The following is a 21446-nucleotide window of genomic DNA, read 5'->3' as shown; positions in this document are numbered from 1 at the left end:
TGTCATGGCCGCTTGCTCTCTCTCTGTCATGGCCGCTTGCTCTCTCTGTCATGGCCGCTTGCTCTCTCTCTGTCATGGCCGCTTGCTCTCTCTGTCATGGCCGCTTGCTCTCTCTGTCATGGCCGCTTGCTAATAAACCCATACCATCGAACACGTGCTTCCCTTGCTCTCTCTCTGTCATGGCCGCTTGCTAATAAACCCATACCATCGAACACGTGCTTCCCTTGCTCTCTCTCTGTCATGGCCGCTTGCTAATAAACCCATACCATCGAACACGTGCTTCCCTTGCTCTCTCTCTGTCATGGCCGCTTGCTAATAAACCCATACCATCGAACACGTGCTTCCCTTGCTCTCTCTCTGTCATGGCCGCTTGCTAATAAACCCATACCATCGAACACGTGCGTTGTGAGTTCGATATGGTGTCAGAAGTGGGGTTCTAACGGCAAGCAGGACTGACCAACCAAAGAAAATGGCAAGGTATGACCCCCCTCAGAGATTTTCCTATCGGGCTAAAGACTGGGAGGGGTTGATTGAAGACTATTCAAGATTCAGAAGAGCAACTAAACTTCACAAAGAAGATGGCCATGACAGAGAGAGAGCAAGGGAAGCAATCCCATTAGCAAGACATTGGTTATTTCCCTTAGACTATACTGACAGTACGTTCATTCACAGTGGTACCTGCTATGAATCAACACCCTTGAGACCACTGAAAAGTGTCCCTACATGGCAGGTGGCCTTTCACGAGAGGTTCAGTTTGATTGAGCTTAAAGACAGTTTGCAACAGAAAAAGTGTCCTCATGTGAGGTGTCCCCTCATCAGAGGAGCCTTGCAACAGAAAAAGTGTCCTCATGTGGGGTGTCCCCTCATCAGAGGAGCCTTGCAACAGAAAAAGTGTCCTCATGTGAGGTGTCCCCTCATCAGAGGAGCCTTGCAACAGAAAAAGTGTCCTCATGTGAGGTGTCCCCTCATCAGAGGAGCCTTGCAACAGAAAAAGTGTCCTCATGTGAGGTGTCCCCTCATCAGAGGAGCCTTGCAACAGAAAAAGTGTCCTCATGTGAGGTGTCCCCTCATCAGAGTAGCCTTGCATTACAGGCATCACTGTATTTTCCATGGAATGTTTCAGATTGTTCCTAGCTGTGCAAGTTGATGATTAATTTATAATGTTCCTATTAACTGAATGTAGTGATGTTTTGTGGTCCTTGGTCCAATTCTTTCAAACAGTACTGTATTGTATTGCTCGGTGGAATGGCAACATCAGCTGACAATCTTTTTTTACATTTTCGCAGTCTCCTGAGATGACCCTTTGGACATTGACATGACATTTATAATGTTCCTATTAGTATTAACTGAACGTGATGATGTTTTGTGGTCCTTGGTCCAATTCTTTCAAACACTATTGTATTGTATTGCTCAATGGAATGGTGAAAACATCAGCTGACAATCTTTTCACACTTTTGCAGTCTCCTGACAATAGCCACTTGAAAGAGCAGCCATCATGTTCAGAGAAAGCGCCCAACCTCTCCTATCTCCTGACGAAACTCATCGGCTGCTTGCATCAGCTGGAACAGGTCAGTAGATCAGCTGGAACAGGTCAGTAGATCAGCTGGAACAGGCCAGTAGATCAGCTGGAACAGGACAGTAGATCAGCCGTCAAAGTAAACTGCTCATTTACACAACATTTCGAGGATGACGTCCAAAACGGGTAAACTGTCAACATTCCAAAACCAAAAATAAAAAAACATTTAAAGCGTTAAGTTTATGGAACATCTCATTATATTCACCTTCTGAGCAGGTTGCCTCTGTTGAAATTTAAAATTTGGGATTGGAGAGAGAAGGCAGCATTGGTTCAACTTGCTAGCATCCATTGTGCAACAGGATTAGTTGAGTTCTGGTTGTTTACAGTTCCTAGACTTGAATTTGAAACACTTTCTCTGTGTTTACAGTTCCTAGACTTGAATTTGAAACACTTTTATTCTTTTTTTACTGTTCCTAGACTTGAATTTGAAACACTTTTATTCTTTTTACATTTAGTCAAAACTTGACTAAATGTTTTAACATAGAGGGGGAATCGAGACGAGGGTCGTGGTGTATGTGTGTGTGTGTGTGTCTGTCTGTCTGTGCGTGTGTGTGTGTGTAGAGCGATTCAGACCAAACTACTTTACCGATCTTTATGAAATTTGACATGAGAGTTCCTGGGAATGATATCCCCGGACATTTTTTTCTTTTTTTCGATAAATACCTTTGATGACGTCATATCCGGCTTTTTGTAAAAGTTGAGGCGGCACTGTCACACCCTCATTTTTCAATCAAATTGTTTTAAATTTTGGCCAAGCAATCTTCGACAAAGGCCGGACTTTGGTATTGCATTTCAGCTTGGTGGCTTAAAAATTAATTAATGACTTTGGTCATTAAAAATCTGAAAATTGTAAAAAAAAAAAAAAAAAAGATTTTATAAAATGATCCAAATTTACGTTCATCTTATTCTTCATCATTTTCTGATTCCAAAAACATATGAATATGTTATGTTTGGATTAAAAACAAGCTCTGAAAATAAAAAATATAAAAATTATGATCAAAATTACATTTCCGAAATCGATTTAAAAACAATTTCATCTTATTCCTTGTCGGTTCCTGATTCCAAAAACATATAGATATGATATGTTTGGATTAAAAACACGCTCAGAAAGTTAAAACAAAGAGAGGTACAGAAAAGCGTGCTATGCAGCACAGCGAAACCACTACCGCGCTGAACATGCTTGTCAGTTTCACTCCGTTATGCACAAGCGGCAGACTACGGTCATTGTGAAATAATGCAGTGCATTCAGTTTCATTCTGTGAGTTTTACAGCTTGACTAAATGTAGTAATTTCGCCTTACGCGACTTGTTTTACAGTTCCTAGACTTGAATTTGAAACACTTTTATAATTTTGTTTACAGTTCCTAGACTTGAATTTGAACACTTTCTCTTAGTTTACAGTTCCTAGACTTGATTTGAAACACTTTCTCTGTGTTTACAGTTCCAGGTCAAAGTTCATGACCTCCCGGGTGGGGGCAGCGCCAGCGGGCGAGGACCCAACGCTCTCAAGTTCTTCAGCACCCATCAGCTTAAGGTGGGTAGAAACTCTTTCCCTTTGCGTCTGTTGCTATAGGGTTGATTGTCTGAAGGTAAGAAGCTACTCAAAACACATTTTGTCATGTTGCTATAGGGTTGATTGTCTGAAGGTAAGAAGCCACTCAAAACACATTTTGTCATGTTGCTACAGGGTTGATTGTCTGAAGGTAAGAAGCTACTCAAAACACATTTTGTCATGTTGCTACAGGGTTGATTGTCTGAAGGTAAGAAGCTACTCAAAACACATTTTGTCAAAGCTCAACGTGAGCGTGTTGTAAGCTGTTACGCTTGCACTGTTGATCCCACATCTCAGAAACGAAAAACAAACAATGATTGCTATAGATTTGATAACTCAAACGGTTTAGTCATGAATAAAAAACAAACATGATTGCTATAGATTTGATAACTCAAACGGTTTAATCATGAATAAAAAACAAACAATGATTGCTATAGATTTGATAACTCAAACTGTTTAATCATAAATAAACACAAACATGATTGCTATAGATTTGATATGTGCCTTGCAGTGCCAGCTGAGTTAATCATGATTTTGTTGTATGTGCCTTGCAGTGCCAGCTGCAGCGTCACCCGTCGTGCACAAGCCTCAAGCAGTGGAAGGGCGGGCCGGTGAAGATCGACCCCTTGGCCCTGGTACAGGCCATCGAGCGCTACCTGGTCATGAGGGGATACGGACACACCAAGGTACGAGGGCGCTTGGTCTTGGCCTTGTCATCATGGACTTTTTTTTTTTTTTTTTTTTAACAAGGTTTTATTTTTTTGGGGTACATATAGTCATCATGGACTTGGTCTTGTCATCATGGACTTTGTCTTGTCATCATGGACTTTGTCTTGTCATCATGGACTTGGTCTTGTCATCATGGTCTTGGTCTTGTCATCTTGAACTTGGTCTTGTCATCATGGACTTGGTCTTGTCATCATGGTCTTGGACTTGGTCTTGTCATCATGGACTTGGTCTTGTCATCATGGACTTGGTCTTGTCATCATGGATTTGGTCTTGTCATCATGGACTTGGTCTTGTCATCATGGTCTTGGTCTTGTCATCATGGACTTGACATTCTTCACAACACCGGAACCTCTCTTTTAAGACCCCCCCAATTGTAAGGTTATAACAATAAAATGTGAGAAAGTCAGGTCTTGAAACAGACAGGGTCTTAAATGAGGGGGATTATAAGGGGGGGTTCCACTGTATAGTGAAACAGCCAGGGTCTTAAGTCAGGGGGTTATAGTGAAACAGACAGGGTCTTAAGTCAGGGGGATTATAAGGGGGGTTCCACTGTATTGTGAAACAGACAGGGTCTTAAGTCAGGGGGTTTATAAGGGGGGTTCCACAGTATTGTGAAACAGACAGGGTCTTAAGTCAGGGGGATTATAAGGGGGGTTCCACAGTATTGTGAAACAGACAGGGTCTTAAGTCAGGGGGATTATAAGGGGGGTTCCACAGTATTGTGAAACAGACAGGGTCTTAAGTCAGGGGGATTATAAGGGGGGTTCCACTGTATTGTGAAACAGACAGGGTCTTAAGTCAGGGGGATTATAAGGGGGGTTCCACAGTATTGTGAAACAGACAGGGTCTTAAGTCAGGGGGATTATAAGGGGGGTTCCACAGTATTGTGAAACAGACAGGGTCTTAAGTCAGGGGGATTATAAGGGGGGTTCCACTGTATTGTGAAACAGACAGGGTCTTAAGTCAGGGGGATTATAAGGGGGGTTCCACTGTATTGTGAAACAGACAGGGTCTTAAGTCAGGGGGATTATAAGGGGGGTTCCACTGTATTGTGAAACAGACAGGGTCTTAAGTCAGGGGGATTATAAGGGGGGTTCCACTGTATTGTGAAACAGCCAGGGTCTTAAGTCAGGGGATTTATAAGGGGGGTTCCACTGTATTGTGAAACAGACAGGGTCTTAAGTCAGGGGGTTTATAAGGGGGGTTCCACTGTATAGTGAAACAGACAGGGTCTTAAGTCAGGGGGATTATAAGGGGGGTTCCACTGTATTGTGAAACAGACAGGGTCTTAAGTCAGGGGGATTATAAGGGGGGTTCCACTGTATTGTGAAACAGACAGGGTCTTAAGTCAGGGGGTTTATAAGGGGGGTTCCACTGTATAGTGAAACAGACAGGGTCTTAAGTCAGGGGGATTATAAGGGGGGTTCCACTGTATTGTGAAACAGACAGGGTCTTAAGTCAGGGGGATTATAAGGTGGGTTCCACTGTATTGTGAAACAGACAGGGTCTTAAGTCAGGGGGTTTATAAGGGGGGTTCCACTGTATAGTGAAACAGACAGGGTCTTAAGTCAGGGGGATTATAAGGGGGGTTCCACTGTATTGTGAAACAGACAGGGTCTTAAGTCAGGGGGTTTATAAGGGGGGTTCCACTGTATAGTGAAACAGACAGGGTCTTAAGTCAGGGGGATTATAAGGGGGGTTCCACTGTATTGTGAAACAGACAGGGTCTTAAGTCAGGGGGTTTATAAGGGGGGTTCCACTGTATAGTGAAACAGACAGGGTCTTAAGTCAGGGGGATTATAAGGGGGGTTCCACTGTATTGTGAAACAGACAGGGTCTTAAGTCAGGGGGTTTATAAGGGGGGTTCCACTGTATAGTGAAACAGACAGGGTCTTAAGTCAGGGGGATTATAAGGGGGGTTCCACTGTATAGTGAAACAGACAGGGTCTTAAGTCAGGGGGATTATAAGGGGGGTTCCACTGTATTGTGAAACAGACAGGGTCTTAAGTCAGGGGGTTTATAAGGGGGGTTCCACTGTATTGTGAAACAGACAGGGTCTTAAGTCAGGGGATTATAAGGGGGGTTCCACTGTATTGTGAAACAGACAGGGTCTTAAGTCAGGGGGATTATAAGGGGGGTTCCACTGTATTGTGAAACAGACAGGGTCTTAAGTCAGGGGGTTTATAAGGGGGCTTGCAATAAATTGAGTTGTTTCCCTTGATACACGTGGTTTCCTCTTCCGCCCAGATCAAATTAGTGCAGATTTGCGTGGTTTTTTCGAACAAAAAAATGAATCGAAGGCGAGCCTTGTCACGGGAGTAGATTTTCCGGATGTTGGATCTTGGGGATCCTGTAGATCATGATTCCGACGTGTCGTTTTCGCCTCAAGAAAGCGATAATAGCAGTGATAGTAAGGAAGAAACAGTCCTGTTGTTGCTAGTACGAGTCAGCAAAGTACACGTGGCAGGGGTGGTACTGTGGTATCTCGGAATCGTGTAGGTGCAAGGGCGCGTGGCAGCACTGATAACAATGGATGGCTGGAGCCTCCTAATCCTTTTGGAAATGTTCATAGGTGTACAGTTGGTACATTGTTGTGAAAATGTGACTTATATTCAATATGGATTACCTGGACATCATTTGGTGAGTGTCCAGTTTTGTTTCATTTGAGTCAGGATGCTGTGAGTGAATGCGTTATTTGCTTGTTTTTATATTTAGTCAAGTTTTGACTAAATATTTTAACGTAGAGGGGGGAATCGAGACAAGGGTCGTGGTGTATGTGTGTGTGTGTGTGTGTCTGTCTGTCTGTCTGTCTGTCTGTGTGTGTGTGTAGAGCGATTCAGACTAAACTACTGGACCGATCTTTATGAAATTTGACATGAGAGTTCCTGGGTATGAAATCCCCATACGTTTTTTTCATTTTTTTGAGTCACTTGAGAAAAAGTGACTCTATGTAATCGGTCAGTGTTAGTCTGTCCGGCCGGCCGGCCGTAGACACCACCTTAACGTTGGACTTTTCTCGGAAACTATCAAAGCGATCCGGCTCATATTTTGTTTAGTCGTGACCTCCAATGACCTCTACACTTTAACGATGGTTTCGTTGACCTTTGACCTTTTTCAAGGTCACAGGTCAGCGTCAAAGGAAAAATTAGACATTTTATATCTTTGACAAAGTTCATCGGATGTGATTGAAACTTTGTAGGATTATTCTTTACATCAAAGTATTTACATCTGTAGCCTTTTACGAACGTTATCAGAAAAACAAGGGAGATAACTAGCCTTTTCTGTTCGGCAACACACAACTTAACGTTGGGCTTTTCTCGGAAACTATAAAAGTGACCGGGCTCAAATTTTATGTGAACGTGACTCCCAGTGACCTCTACACTTTGACGTCTGCTTTGGTGACCTTTGACCTTTTTCAAGGTCACAGGTATGTCTTGAAGGAAAAAAATTGAAATATCATATCTCTGAAACTATTCATCGGATTTGATTCAAACTTTATAGGATTATTCTTTACATCAAATTATTTACATCTGTATTGTGTTGTGAATAGCAATTTCTTCCTGTCCATCTGATGCCTCATATAATATTCAGAACTGCGAAAGTGACTCGATCGAGCGTTTGCTCTTCTTGTTGATAAATGTCTTTGATGACGTCATATCCGGCTTTTCGTGAAAGTTGAGGCGGCACTGTCACGCTCTCATTTTTCAACCAAATTGGTTGAAATTTTGGTCAAGTAATCTTCGACGAAGGCCGGGGTTTGGTATTGCATTTCAGCTTGGTGGCTTAAAAACTAATAAGTGAGTTTGGTCATTAAAAATCTGAAAATTGTAAAAAAAATATTTTTTTTATAAAACGATCCAAATTTACGTACATCTTATTCTTTATCATTTTCTGATTCCAAAAATATATAAATATGTTATATTTGGATTAAAAACAAGCTCTGAAAATTAAAAATATAAAAATTATTATCAAAATTAAATTGTCCAAATCAATTTAAAAACACCTTCATCTTATTCCTTGTCGGTTCCTGATTCCAAAAACATATAGATATGATATGTTTGGATTAAAAACACGCTCAGAAAGTTAAAACGAAGAGAGGTACAGAAAAGCGTGCTATCCTTCTCAGCGCAAGTACTACCCCGCTCTTCTTGTCAATTTCACTGCCTTTGCCGTGCGCGGTGGACTGACGATGCTACGAGTATACGGTCTTGCTGCGTTGCGTTGCGTTCAATTTCATTCTGTGAGTTCGACAGCTACTTGACTAAATGTTGTATTTTCGCCTTACGCGACTTGTTTCTTTGTACTGTCTCCTTATTTCTGTGTACAATGTTAACAATATTTCAGCTAATTCATAGGTTTTACACCTTGTTTGGTTATAACATTATTTATAATACTTTCTGTTAAAAAATAACTTTTAAAAAAGCAGTGGAAAAGAAAACACACACAAAAAAACATTAAAAAACACAAATTATCCCCCTTTCACCCCCCCTTTGCTAAAACAAATCGCGTGACAAACTTATAAATAGCACGACTGAACTGGGCATCCATTTTTTAATTAGTACACAAAATTTGGTGGTGATTGGACTTAATTCAAGCTTGCTAGACAGATTTCTTTACAGTTACTGTTTTTGGGGAAGTTTCTTGGTGGCAAGCTTGGGCAGGCAGGACGTTAACGCCGTGGCAATGCTAGTCACAATAGTGTTAAATGAGGGGGTTTATAAGGGGGGTTCCACTGTATTGTGAATTCAAAAACATTTATATTGTTTTCTGTCTGAGTTCTTAATAAACTCTGTATGATTGCTATACATTTTTGTCTTCTCTCTGTTCCCCTGTCTGTCTGTCTGTCTGTCTGTCTGTCTGTCTGTCTGTCTGTCTGTCTGTCTGTCTGTCTGTCTGTCTGTCTGAGTTCTTAATAAACTCTGTATGATTGCTATACATTTTGTCTTCTCTCTGTTCCCCTGTCTGTCTCTCTGTCTGGCTGTCTGTCTGTCTGTCTGTCTGTCTGTCTGTCTGTCTGTCTGTCTGCGTCTTTTATCTCCCACTCTTCTCTCACCATTAATGCCTTCCTGTCTGTCTGTCTGTCTGTCTGTCTGTCTGTCTGCGTCTTTTATCTCCCACTCTTCTCTCACCATTAATGCCTTCCTGTCTGTCTGTCTGTCTCTCTGTCTGTCTGTCTGCGTCTTTTATCTCCCACTCTTCTCTCTCCATTAATGCCTTCCTGTCTGTCTGTCTGCCTGTCCGTCTCACAGTCAATTCACATTTAGTCAAGTTTTGACTAAATGTTTTAACATAGAGGGGGAATCGAAATGAGGGTCATGGTGTGTGTGTGTGTGTGTGTATAAAGTGATTCCGAGAAAATTACTGGACCGATCTTCATGAAACTTCACATGAGAGTTCCTGGGTATGATATCCCCAGATGGTTTTTTCATTTTTTGGATAAATGCCTTTGATGACGTCACATTCGGCTTTTTGTGAAAGTTGAGGCGGCACTCTCACGCCCTCATTTTTCAACCAAATTGATTGAAATTTTGGTCAAGCAATCTTCGACGAAGTCCGGACTATGGGATTACATTTCAGCTTGGAAGCTTAAAGGTGGTCGTCTACATTTTTGCTTTTTTTCAATAATCTTATGGTGAGATTTCGATACAAAATTATGTCAAATGATGAATGAACCATGGGGAAAAAAGTTATAGAAAAAAATATATATGTAAAAAAAGATTTTATTTTTGGGTAGCGTGACTCACGCTTCCAATATTTTGTTTTCTGTTTGCTGAAAACATGTGCTTTGCCTAAAAATACTGACCAATCAAATTCATGTCACTGTGCTTATAGCCACGCCCAAACAAGTACAGCAACAGTTTGACACTGGAGCGCTGTCCACGCTTTTTTTTTAAACGCACGAAATGCACGGGATTTGAGGAGTTTTGCGCTTGGCATTTTCCAAATAAGGATATCCTACTATGAGTACTACGCTGGAATACTACAATGAATTTTCAAACGGCTACACTGGCTTCGTCTTTCCTGATCGAAAGGGGGTGTATTGTTGATATTTGTAGATAATAGACTCTGCATTTTAATGGTCAAATGGCGATTTTGGTATAAAAATGTAGACAAGGACCTTTAAACATTAATTAATTAGTTTGCTCATTAAAATCGAATTTTCAGAAGCAGATCAAAACATGATTGGATTTTTTTTCTCATCTTCTGAATTAAAAAGATATATAGATATGTCATGTTTACTTTAAAAATATGTTCAGGATGAAAGAAAATAGATTCAGTAAGTACTACAGTCGCATGCTTCGCGGAGATGGTTAGCCGAGACTATCCAAATGTAGTCTGGGCGATGACTGGTTTGTGGTGTTGATCCCGACTGACTAAATGTTTTGTTGTCGCTTCATGCCACTTGTTAATCAGTTGTTAAGACAAGACTTCAGAATCCAAAAAGAGACCGGATGCATTTTCATGATCTACTTCCGTATCTCTGATAATCATATTCTGCTTCTCTCATTTCAGGATGGAGATGACGATATCAGTGATGATGATAATTCTGACGATGAAATGGAAGATTCCATGGTAAGTTTGGTAAGACTTTTGTCCTGCTTTCATCATGGGATATATATTGAATTTGTTGAGAATTGTCAATGTTCAGAATGTTGTTAGAGGTTCAGCAGAAATGATTTTACAAACAAATTTACAGTAAAACTGCATGGGTACACATTCAGTGTTGTTGAAGTTTATTCTGAAAGTTTTGGTCATTTTCTAGATGTTTGTCAACTTGCCTCAGGAATTTGACATTATGAAAAGACGGAGATTTTGATCCTTGTATCTGAACATGGTTGGTAATAGGGAGAACATTGGACAAATAAAAAATAGAATATGAAAACGTATGACTCTCTCAGGACTGTAACGGGGATCTCTATAGAATTGAGCTAACACTCAACCCTAACACAAGGCGAGTCACTGTATATATGTTATTGTCTTACAGGCGACAATGTTCATAGCAAAGCCACTGTCTGAATCTGTATAGACTGTAGCAGGGATCTCAATATATATGATAATTATTGTGTTACAGGCGGCAATGTTCATAAGCCAAGGCACTGTGTGAATCATTATAGACTGTAGCAGGGATCTGTATATATATGATAATTATTGTCTTACAGGCGGCAATATTCATAAGCGAAGCCACTGTCTGAATCTGTATAGACTGTAACAGGGATCTGTATATATGATAATTATTGTGTTACAGGCGGCAATGTTCTTAGCCAAGCCACTGTCTGAATCTGTATAGACTGTGACAGGGATCTGTATCTATAAATACATACATATAAATAAAAGAGAGTGTCTGTCTGTCTGTCTGTGTGTCTGTCTGTGGTCGCCATACCTCTGAGATGGCAAGAGGCAGGAACAAGATAGTGTGCACGTACACTCCCTAGGTGCCGCAGATGTGCACCTGGGTTTTAGTTTCTTGATTCATTGTTTCCTTTCTCAGATTATGGACCTCCCATTTATTGAATACAGCCTATATGGTGCAAGACCAGTTCAGTGCCTACTGTTCACCTGTAGAAAGCACATCATGCCAGTGATATTAGAGACTCGCTGTTGCTCCTATGAGGGGAAGAAATGAAGAATGAAAAATTAACTGGACAGTTCCGGAAATTTCTAGAAGGTAAGGGAGATAACTGTTCACCTGTAGCAAGCACATCATGCCAGTGATATTAGAGACTCGCTATTGCTCCTATGAGGGGAAGAAATGAAGAATGAAAAATTAACTGGACAGTTCCGGAAATTTCTAGAAGGTAAGGGAGATAACTCTTTTTTGTCTGTGGTCGCCATACCTCTGAGATGGCAAGAGGCAGGAACAAGATAGTGTGCACGTACACTCCCTAGGTGCCGCAGATGTGCACCTGGGCTTTAGTTTCTTGATTCATTGTTTCCTTTCTCAGATTATGGACCTCCCATTTATTGAATACAGCCTATATGGTGCAAGACCAGTTCAGTGCCTACTGTTCACCTGTAGAAAGCACATCATGCCAGTGATATTAGAGACTCGCTGTTGCTCCTATGAGGGGAAGAAATGAAGAATGAAAAATTAACTGGACAGTTCCGGAAATTTCTAGAAGGTAAGGGAGATAACTGTTCACCTGTAGCAAGCACATCATGCCAGTGATATTAGAGACTCGCTATTGCTCCTATGAGGGGAAGAAATGAAGAATGAAAAATTAACTGGACAGTTCCGGAAATTTCTAGAAGGTAAGGGAGATAACTCTTTTTTGTCTGTGGTCGCCATACCTCTGAGATGGCAAGAGGCAGGAACAAGATAGTGTGCACGTACACTCCCTAGGTGCCGCAGATGTGCACCTGGGCTTTAGTTTCTTGATTCATTGTTTCCTTTCTCAGATTATGGACCTCCCATTTATCGAATACAGCCTATATGGTGCAAGACCAGTTCAGTGCCTACTGTTCACCTGTAGCAAGCACATCATGCCAGTGATATTAGAGACTTGCTATTGCTCCTATGAGGGGAAGAAATGAAGAATGAAAAATTAACTGGACAGTTCCGGAAATTTCTAGAAGGTAAGGGAGATAACTGTTCACCTGTAGCAAGCACATCATGCCAGTGATATTAGAGACTTGCTGTTGCTCCTATGAGGGGAAGAAATGAAGAATGAAAAATTAACTGGACAGTTCCGGAAATTTCTAGAAGGTAAGGGAGATAACTCTTTTTTGTCTGTGGTCGCCATACCTCTGAGATGGCAAGAGGCAGGAACAAGATAGTGTGCACGTACACTCCCTAGGTGCCGCAGATGTGCACCTGGGTTTTAGTTTCTTGATTCATTGTTTCCTTTCTCAGATTATGGACCTCCCATTTATTGAATACAGCCTATATGGTGCAAGACCAGTTCAGTGCCTACTGTTCATCTGTAGCAAGCACATCATGCCAGTGATATTAGAGACTCGCTATTGCTCCTATGAGGGGAAGAAATGAAGAATGAAAAATTAACTGGACAGTTCCGAAAATTTCTAGAAGGTAAGGGAGATAACTCTTTTTTGTCTGTGGTCGCCATACCTCTGAGATGGCAAGAGGCAGGAACAAGATACAGTAGTCCCTTCCATTTCCGGCCCTTTCGTGGGCGTGAACCTACCCGGAGCGGCCAGCTTTCCCATGACTAATGAGTTTTCCTTCTATAATTGACTCTTAATGGCCGTTAACCTGTCTGACGCGGTCAACGGTCACTGATTTTTGCCCTAAGGTGCCCCTCTTACTCGACAGGAGCGGCCACTTAACGGCCACTTGTCACTTTCGCGGGCGAGCGCCTGTGGTGTGTGTGTGTGTGTGTTGTGTGCACAGACGGCACAGCACGAGCAGACGACATGAATACTTACGCATGCGCAAACTGTAAATACAGACATGCGCATACATGTACATTTACGGCAGTCACTTCCGGATCGATCACAGCTGATGTGAGTTTGAAACACTTGTTTATCTGACACTCAAATACATATATAATAATCCAAACAACACACATAGAAACATACGAAACAATAGCTTAGCCAGGACGATCGAGTTAAACACGCAAATAATTAAGATGTATAAACGAAAGCAAAACTAACAGAGACAATGAATCGGCGGCTCGTGGATGATCGCTTTCTTTTCTTCATGAAAACTTGATCGTGTTTTTTTGGGTTTTTTGGAGGAGGAGGGGGCCTGTAATGAACGGCCACCTGATATTTGCGGTCACCTTTGCAATGACTAATGGGTGACCGGATATGGCAGGTACTACTGTAGTGTGCACGTACACTCCCTAGGTGCCGCAGATGTGCACCTGGGTTTTAGTTTCTTGATTCATTGTTTCCTTTCTCAGATTATGGACCTCCCATTTATTGAATACAGCCTATATGGTGCAAGACCAGTTCAGTGCCTACTGTTCACCTGTAGCAAGCACATCATGCCAGTGATATTAGAGACTCGCTATTGCTCCTATGAGGGGAAGAAATGAAGAAAGAAAAATTAACTGGACAGTTCCGGAAATTTCTAGAAGGTAAGGGAGATAACTCTTTTTTTGTATCCAAACAAAGGAGGTAAAGCTAATGATAATGGGATAGCGAGCGTCTTAAATTGCTACAGGGCTCCGCTTACGCCCGGGCGAAGCCGGGCTTAACTGTTAGTATATATGATAATTATTGTGTTACAGGCGGCAATGTTCATAAGCCAAGGCACTGTCTGAATCTGTATAGACCGTAGCAAGGATCTGTATATATGATAATTATTGTCTTACAGGCGGCCATGTTCATAGCCAAGCCACTGTCTGAATCTGTATAGACTGTAGCAAGGATCTGTATATATGATAATTATTGTCTTACAGGCGGCCATGTTCATAGCCAAGCCACTGTCTGAATCTGTATAGACTGTAGCAGGGATCTGTATATATGATAATTATTGTCTTACAGGCGGCAATGTTCATAGCCAAGCCATTGTCTGAATCTGTATAGAATGTAACAGGGATCTGTATATATGATAATTATTGTCTTACAGGCGGCAATGTTCATAGCCAAGGCACTGTCTGAATCTGTATAGACTATAGCAGGGATCTGTATATATGATAATTATTGTCTTACAGGCGGCAATGTTCATAAGCCAAGGCACTGTCAGACATCGCCTGGAGTTTCTGATCGGGGACCGTGTCCTGCCGTACAACATGACGGTGTACCAGGCCATCCGTCAGTTCACGCCTCCGTCCGACCGCGACCCCACAGACACCGATCAAGACTCAGACAATCCGCTTGGCCACACTGGCATATGGGTTCAAACCCACACTATCTGGTGAGACCGCTTTTGTTTTGGTTCCAGCTACATTGATTATTTACATGGGGTCTTTGCCATTGAAGGTTGAGGACAATATGAAACTTGGCTTTTTTTTGTTTACGTAATATAGGATTTGGTTCCTGCTAAATTAATTATTTACATGAGGTCTTTGCCGTTGAAGGTTAGGAACAATATGAAGCTAAGCGTTTATACTTGATAAGAATTTTAAGCACGTGGGGGAAGATATGAATTGCATTGTTTCAGAACATTGTTTACAAAGCAGCAAAGGAAGTAATTAAAACAAGAATCAGTTAAAGATCGTAATTTGCTTACATGTTTTTTTAAATTAACAAAAATAAAAAATAAAAAGTTGCACAAAATTATGATTGCTAAACAGTCGAAATTTTGTTTTGTAAAATTGCATGTTATTTTATTTGCTTAGGTATCGTCAGTTGCAGAATTTGAACTAGGCAAGCAGAGCCTTGAATAGCAGAGAGCACTGTGTTTTTTAACGTTGTTTACCTGATGAAATATTGTCGTCTTTGTCACAGGTATCGTCCAGCCTCTGATCAAGACAGCGGCACAGCCACCAGTCCCAAGAAAACCAAGTCAGAATCCAAGAGCTCTAGGTCAAGCAAAAAGAAAGGTCAGAACCAAGCGCCACACTTAGTGAATGGATGCTTTAGTTTAGCGTGTCCGACAAGCTGCTGCACTCATTTTACTGCTTTGCTTGTTTGGATGGGGTCAAGGTCAGTGGGTCAGGTAGTATTGATGTGTGAGGGTATGCAAGTGGGTCAGGTAGTATTGATGTGTGAGGGTATGCAAGTGGGTCAGGTAGTATTGATGTGTTTGGGTATGCAAGTGGGTCAGGTAGTATTGATGTGTGAGGGTATGCAAGTGGGTCAGGTAGTATTGATGTGTGAGGGTATGCAAGTGGGTCAGGTAGTATTGATGTGTGAGGGTATGCAAGTGGGTCAGGTAGTATTGATGTGTGAGGGTATGCAAGTGGGTCAGGTAGTATTGATGTGTAAGGGTATGCAAGTGGGTCAGGTAGTATTGATGTGTGAGGGTATGCAAGTGGGTCAGGTAGTATTGATGTGTGAGGGTATGCAAGTGGGTCAGGTAGTATTGATGTGTGAGGGTATGCAAGTGGGTCAGGTAGTATTGATGTGTTTGGGTATGCAAGTGGGTCAGGTAGTATTGATGTGTGAGGGTATGCAAGTGCTATTTCCGTAATAGACGCATGCTGAAAATAACTGTATGGGTTGTGAAAGAGTGAATGCCCTTGCTTTTTACTGGGGTGAACATTGGAGGGGCCAATCACTAGCGAGGGGTGAACATTGGAGGGGCAAATCACTAGCGTGCGGGGTGAACATTGGAGGGGCAAATCACTAGCGTGCGGGGTGAACATTGGAGGGGCCAATCACTAGCGCGCGGGGTGAACATTGGAGGGGCCAATCACTAGCGCGCGGGGTGAACATTGGAGGGACCAATCACTAGCGCGTGGGGTGAACATTGGAGGGGCCAATCACTAGCGTGCGGGGTGAACATTGGAGGGGCCAATCACTAGCGCGCGGGGTGAACATTGGAGGGGCCAATCACTAGCGCGCGGGGTGAACATTGGAGGGGCCAATCACTAGCGCGCGGGGTGAACATTGGAGGGGCCAATCACTAGCGCGCGGGGTGAACATTGGAGGGGCCAATCACTAGCGCGCGGGGTGAACATTGGAGGGGCCAATCACTAGCGCGCGGGGTGAACACTGGAGGGGCCAATCACTAGCGCGCGGGGTGAACATTGGAGGGGCCAATCACTAGCGCGCGGGGTGAACATTGGAGGGGCCAATCACTTGCGCGCGGGGTGAACATTGGAGGGGCCAATCACTTGCGCGCGGGGTGAACATTGGAGGGGCCAATCACTAGCGCGCGGGGTGAACACTGGAGGGGCCAATCACTAGCGCGCGGGGTGAACATTGGAGGGGCCAATCACTAGCGCGCGGGGTGAACATTGGAGGGGCCAATCACTAGCGCGCGGGGTGAACATTGGAGGGGCCAATCACTAGCGCGCGGGGTGAACATTGGAGGGGCCAATCACTAGCGCGCGGGGTGAACATTGGAGGGGCCAATCACTAGCGCGCGGGGTGAACACTGGAGGGGCCAATCACTAGCGCGCGGGGTGTCAGAAGAAAAGCAATTCACTCTTTCGCCACCTAAAGAAACCCGACGGCGTTATTTCTGAAAACCGTCTATTAACCCTGTGGAAGGGACGTCTATTAACCCTGTGGAAGAGACGTCTATTAACCCTGTGGAAGGGACGTCTATTAACCCTGTGGAAGGGACGTCTATTAACCCTGTGGAAGGGACGTCTATTAACCCTGTGGAAGGGACGTCTATTAACCCTATGGAAGAGACGTCTATTAACCCTGTGGAAGGGACGTCTATTAACCCTGTGGAAGGGACGTCTATTAACTCAGAATACAGAAAGAAGAATGAACACTTTGAGGTTCATTCAGAGTTACGATGAACCTCGCATGGGGCTAAATCTGGAGATTGCGCATGTATGTGTGTGAGAGAGTACGGATGTGTGGTCCACCAAGCTTATTTTTTTCTTTGATATTTTGGCTTTCCAGGGCGTAAGGTCAGTTTGGGCTCCAATAGCTCAAACGAAAGTTTGTGTGAGTACGGCCTGTCATCTGAGCTTACCGTTTGTTCCTTTGTGTTGCATTTTGTTAACAAGTACACTTTCACTTTCTTTCTTCAACAGTTGAGACATGAAGTACACTTTCACTTTCTTTCTTCAACAGTTGAGACATGAAGTTCTGGCATGCGAGACATTCTAGTTTTGTTAAAAGTTCTTTTTTTTGTGACAAGTAAAAATTTGTGACATTTTGCAGCAGCATGTAGCAGTTAGCAGAATGGTCTTTGGCAGTGAGCTGCTTTACTACGGGTAGATTGAACTCGGCAGTGAGCTGCTTTACTGAAATTTGGTTGTGAAAAACATAGATGTGCATGCAGGCATAGCTGCCAACCCTAACCCTAGAAAACCGGGAAATTCCCCATTTTATGTCCAGTTCCGGATTTTCCCGAATAGTGCAAAAGTTTCCCGATTAAAATTTTTTCGAGTATAGTTATATAATGACTGGAGTGTATTTTCAAGCGCCTGTACTCGGCGTAGTTTCACTTCTGAAATCTCGTTCAGCTCGAGGCTTCGTCACACAAACGCTGTGATCGAAATCGAAAGTAAACGAGAATAGGCAAGATTTGTGGCTAGCGCATGCGCTTCAGTCGAATGTGGATGAGAAGCAGAAGAAGAAGCAGCAGCAGACGACCACAAAATGAAGAAAACAACGGTCCAGCGGACGAAAGTCGGCCCGAAAGTTCTTGTAAAATTTCAAAAGAGTTACAAACAAGAGTATGACTTCATCTCCGAATCGACAAGACGCGGCAAACATTTCGCGTTTTGCACCAAGTGCCGCGAAGATATCAGCATCGGACATGGAGGCCGGGGGGATATTGAAGCTCATTCAAGAACAGCAAAACATGAACGGAACCGGGGGACAGCCGTCGAGAAGACGAGAAAGATTACCACACACCATTGGAAGATGTGACTGTCAAGAAGTATGAAATACTGTAGAAGGAAGCTTGACGTGCATTGGTAAGTCACTACATCTACTCTCTCTCCAGCTCATTCTTCCTTTTTTGTGACAAAATTTGCTGCCAGAAACTGGCAATTATAATCCTCAGAATGCACCAGATTGCACCATTTTGCATCCTTTTTTTCAAAATTTTTTCGGGGGGGCATGCCCCCAGACCCCCCTAGCATTCTAGGTTTATCTGGGAAAAGTTGGCAGCTATGATGCAGGCGAAACAATAGACAGACCGTGTCATCTAGGTTCTCCCCTCAACACCCCGCCCCATCTATAGACCGTGTCATCTAGGTTCTCCCCTCAACACCCTGCCCCATCTATAGACCGTGTCATCTAGGTTCTCCCCTCAACACCCCGCCCCATCTATAGACCGTGTCATCTAGGTTCTCCCCTCAACACCCCGCCCCATCTATAGACCGTGTCATCTAGGTTCTCCCCTCAACACCCCGCCCAATCTATAGACCGTGTCATCTAGGTTCTCCCCTCAACACCCCGCCCCATCTATAGACCGTGTCATCTAGGTTCTCCCCTCAACACCCCGCCCCATCTATAGACCGTGTCATCTAGGTTCTCCCCTCAACACCCTGCCCCATCTATAGACCGTGTCATCTAGGTTCTCCCCTCAACACCCTGCCCCATCTATAGACCGTGTCATCTAGGTTCTCCCCTCAACACCCTGCCCCATCTATAGACCGTGTCATCTAGGTTCTCCCCTCAACACCCCGCCCCATCTAGAGACCGTGTCATCTAGATTCTCCCCTCAACACCCCGCCCAATCTATAGACCGTGTCATCTAGGTTCTCCCCTCAACACCCCGCCCCATCTACAGACCGTGTCATCTAGGTTCTCCCCTCAACACCCCGCCCCATCTATAGACCGTGTCATCTAGGTTCTCCCCTCAACACCCTGCCCCATCTATAGACCGTGTCATCTAGGTTCTCCCCTCAACACCCTGCCCCATCTATAGACCGTGTCATCTAGGTTCTCCCCTCAACACCCCGCCCCATCTATAGACCGTGTCATCTAGGTTCTCCCCTCAACACCCCGCCCCATCTATAGACCGTGTCATCTAGGTTCTCCCCTCAACACCCCGCCCCATCTATAGACCGTGTCATCTAGGTTCTCCCCTCAACACCCCGCCCCATCTATAGACCGTGTCATCTAGGTTCTCCCCTCAACACCCCGCCCCATCTATAGACCGTGTCATCTGGGTTCTCCCCTCAACACCCCGCCCCATCTATAGACCGTGTCATCTAGGTTCTCCCCTCAACACCCTGCCCCATCTATAGACCGTGTCATCTAGGTTCTCCCCTCAACACCCTGCCCCATCTATAGACCGTGTCATCTAGGTTCTCCCCTCAACACCCCACCCCATCTATAGACCGTGTCATCTAGGTTCTCCCCTCAACACCCTGCCCCATCTATAGACCGTGTCATCTAGGTTCTCCCCTCAACACCCCTGCCCCATCTATAGACCGTGTCATCTAGGTTCTCCCCTCAACACCCTGCCCCATCTATAGACCGTGTCATCTAGGTTCTCCCCTCAACACCCCGCCCCATCTATAGACCGTGTCATCTAGGTTCTCCCCTCAACACCCTGCCCCATCTATAGACCGTGTCATCTAGGTTCTCCCCTCAACACCCCGCCCCATCTATAGACCGTGTCATCTAGGTTCTCCCCTCAACACCCCGCCCCATCTATAGACCTCCCGCAGTGGGGCACTGCGGTTATGAAATTAAAGGCCCCTCCTGTTTCTGGAACCGCAGGAGCTTTCTAGTTTGCTGTTAGGTAGATTTTTGGTTCCTCTTTCCTGTCATGCTCTCTTTTTCTTCATGAATTCTTTTCTTTTTTCTGCCTTCTTGCTCATTCACCTGTATTTTTTCCAAAAATCTCTTCTCTTGCCGCTTGTCTCGCGATTCATGTATAGTTTAATCTGTTAGTGTTCTGATGTAAGTCCAGCAGTAGATAGGTTAAGCCTATTTTAACATACTGGAAACTGGTAATCTTCCAGTAGGTATTAATTTAGTTTTACTAAAGCCTGCTGGGACACAAGTAATGGGTTAGTGCATTTGTAAACAGGAATCGCTTGACAAGTGGCCCCCTTCATCCCCCCCTTCCTTGTCCTGATATGGCTCTGCGTAGTCGGCTGGACGTTAAGCAACAAATAAACAAACAAACAATCTATAGACCTTGTCATCTAGGTTCTCCCCTCAACACCCCGCCCCATCTATAGACCGTGTCATCTAGGTTCTCCCCTCAACACCCCGCCCCATCTATAGACCGTGTCATCTAGGTTCTCCCCTCAACACCCTGCCCCATCTACAGACCGTGTCATCTAGGTTCTCCCCTCAACACCCTGCCCATCTATAGACCGTGTCATCTAGGTTCTCCCCTCAACACCCCGCCCCATCTATAGACCGTGTCATCTAGGTTCTCCCCTCAACACCCTGCCCCATCTATAGACCGTGTCATCTAGGTTCTCCCCTCAACACCCCGCCCCATCTATAGACCGTGTCATCTAGGTTCTCCCCTCAACACCCCGCCCCATCTATAGACCGTGTCATCTAGGTTCTCCCCTCAACACCCTGCCCCATCTATAGACCGTGTCATCTAGGTTCTCCCCTCAACACCCTGCCCCATCTATAGACCGTGTCATCTAGGTTCTCCCCTCAACACCCCGCCCCAACTATAGACCGTGTCATCTAGGTTCTCCCCTCAACACCCCTGCCCCATCTATAGACCGTGTCATCTAGGTTCTCCCCTCAACACCCCGCCCCATCTATAGACCGTGTCATCTAGGTTCTCCCCTCAACACCCCGCCCCATCTATAGACTGTGTCATCTAGGTTCTCCCCTCAACACCCTGCCCCATCTATAGACCGTGTCATCTAGGTTCTCCCCTCAACACCCTGCCCCATCTATAGACCGTGTCATCTAGGTTCTCCCCTCAACACCCCGCCCCATCTATAGACTGTGTCATCTAGGTTCTCCCCTCAACACCCCGCCCCATCTATAGACCGTGTCATCTAGGTTCTCCCCTCAACACCCTGCCCCATCTATAGACCGTGTCATCTAGGTTCTCCCCTCAACACCCCGCCCCATCTATAGACCGTGTCATCTAGGTTCTCCCCTCAACACCCTG

At 44.2% G+C, this 21446-nt stretch overlaps 1 protein-coding gene across 8 annotated transcripts in view; it reads left to right on the top strand.

The window, feature by feature from the left end:
* Positions 1 to 21446, top strand: part of LOC138946212 (E3 ubiquitin-protein ligase TRIP12-like) — a 158397-nt gene that overhangs the window by 103510 nt on the left and 33441 nt on the right. For 5 of the 8 annotated variants that reach the window (XR_011449207.1, XM_070317731.1, XM_070317732.1 and 2 more), the window contains exons 26-32: positions 1461 to 1568; positions 3017 to 3109; positions 3682 to 3813; positions 10370 to 10438; positions 14476 to 14678; positions 15212 to 15306; positions 17288 to 17332. Coding sequence is in view for 7 of the 8 variants with exons in the window: in XM_070317731.1 (XP_070173832.1) it covers positions 1461 to 1568; positions 3017 to 3109; positions 3682 to 3813; positions 10370 to 10438; positions 14476 to 14678; positions 15212 to 15306; positions 17288 to 17332 (745 nt within the window). In the remaining variant the exon portion in view is untranslated. The remainder of the gene's footprint in view (positions 1 to 1460; positions 1569 to 3016; positions 3110 to 3681; positions 3814 to 10369; positions 10439 to 14475; positions 14679 to 15211; positions 15307 to 17287; positions 17333 to 21446) is intronic. The other 3 variants (XM_070317730.1, XM_070317735.1, XM_070317734.1) reach the window with 3 other exon arrangements.

This window comes from Littorina saxatilis, linkage group LG13, assembly GCF_037325665.1.
Source record: "Littorina saxatilis isolate snail1 linkage group LG13, US_GU_Lsax_2.0, whole genome shotgun sequence".
Taxonomy (NCBI): Eukaryota; Metazoa; Mollusca; class Gastropoda; order Littorinimorpha; family Littorinidae; genus Littorina; species Littorina saxatilis.
The sequence above is the reverse complement of the archived record's forward strand: the minus strand, read 5'-3'. Positions and strand labels throughout refer to the sequence as shown.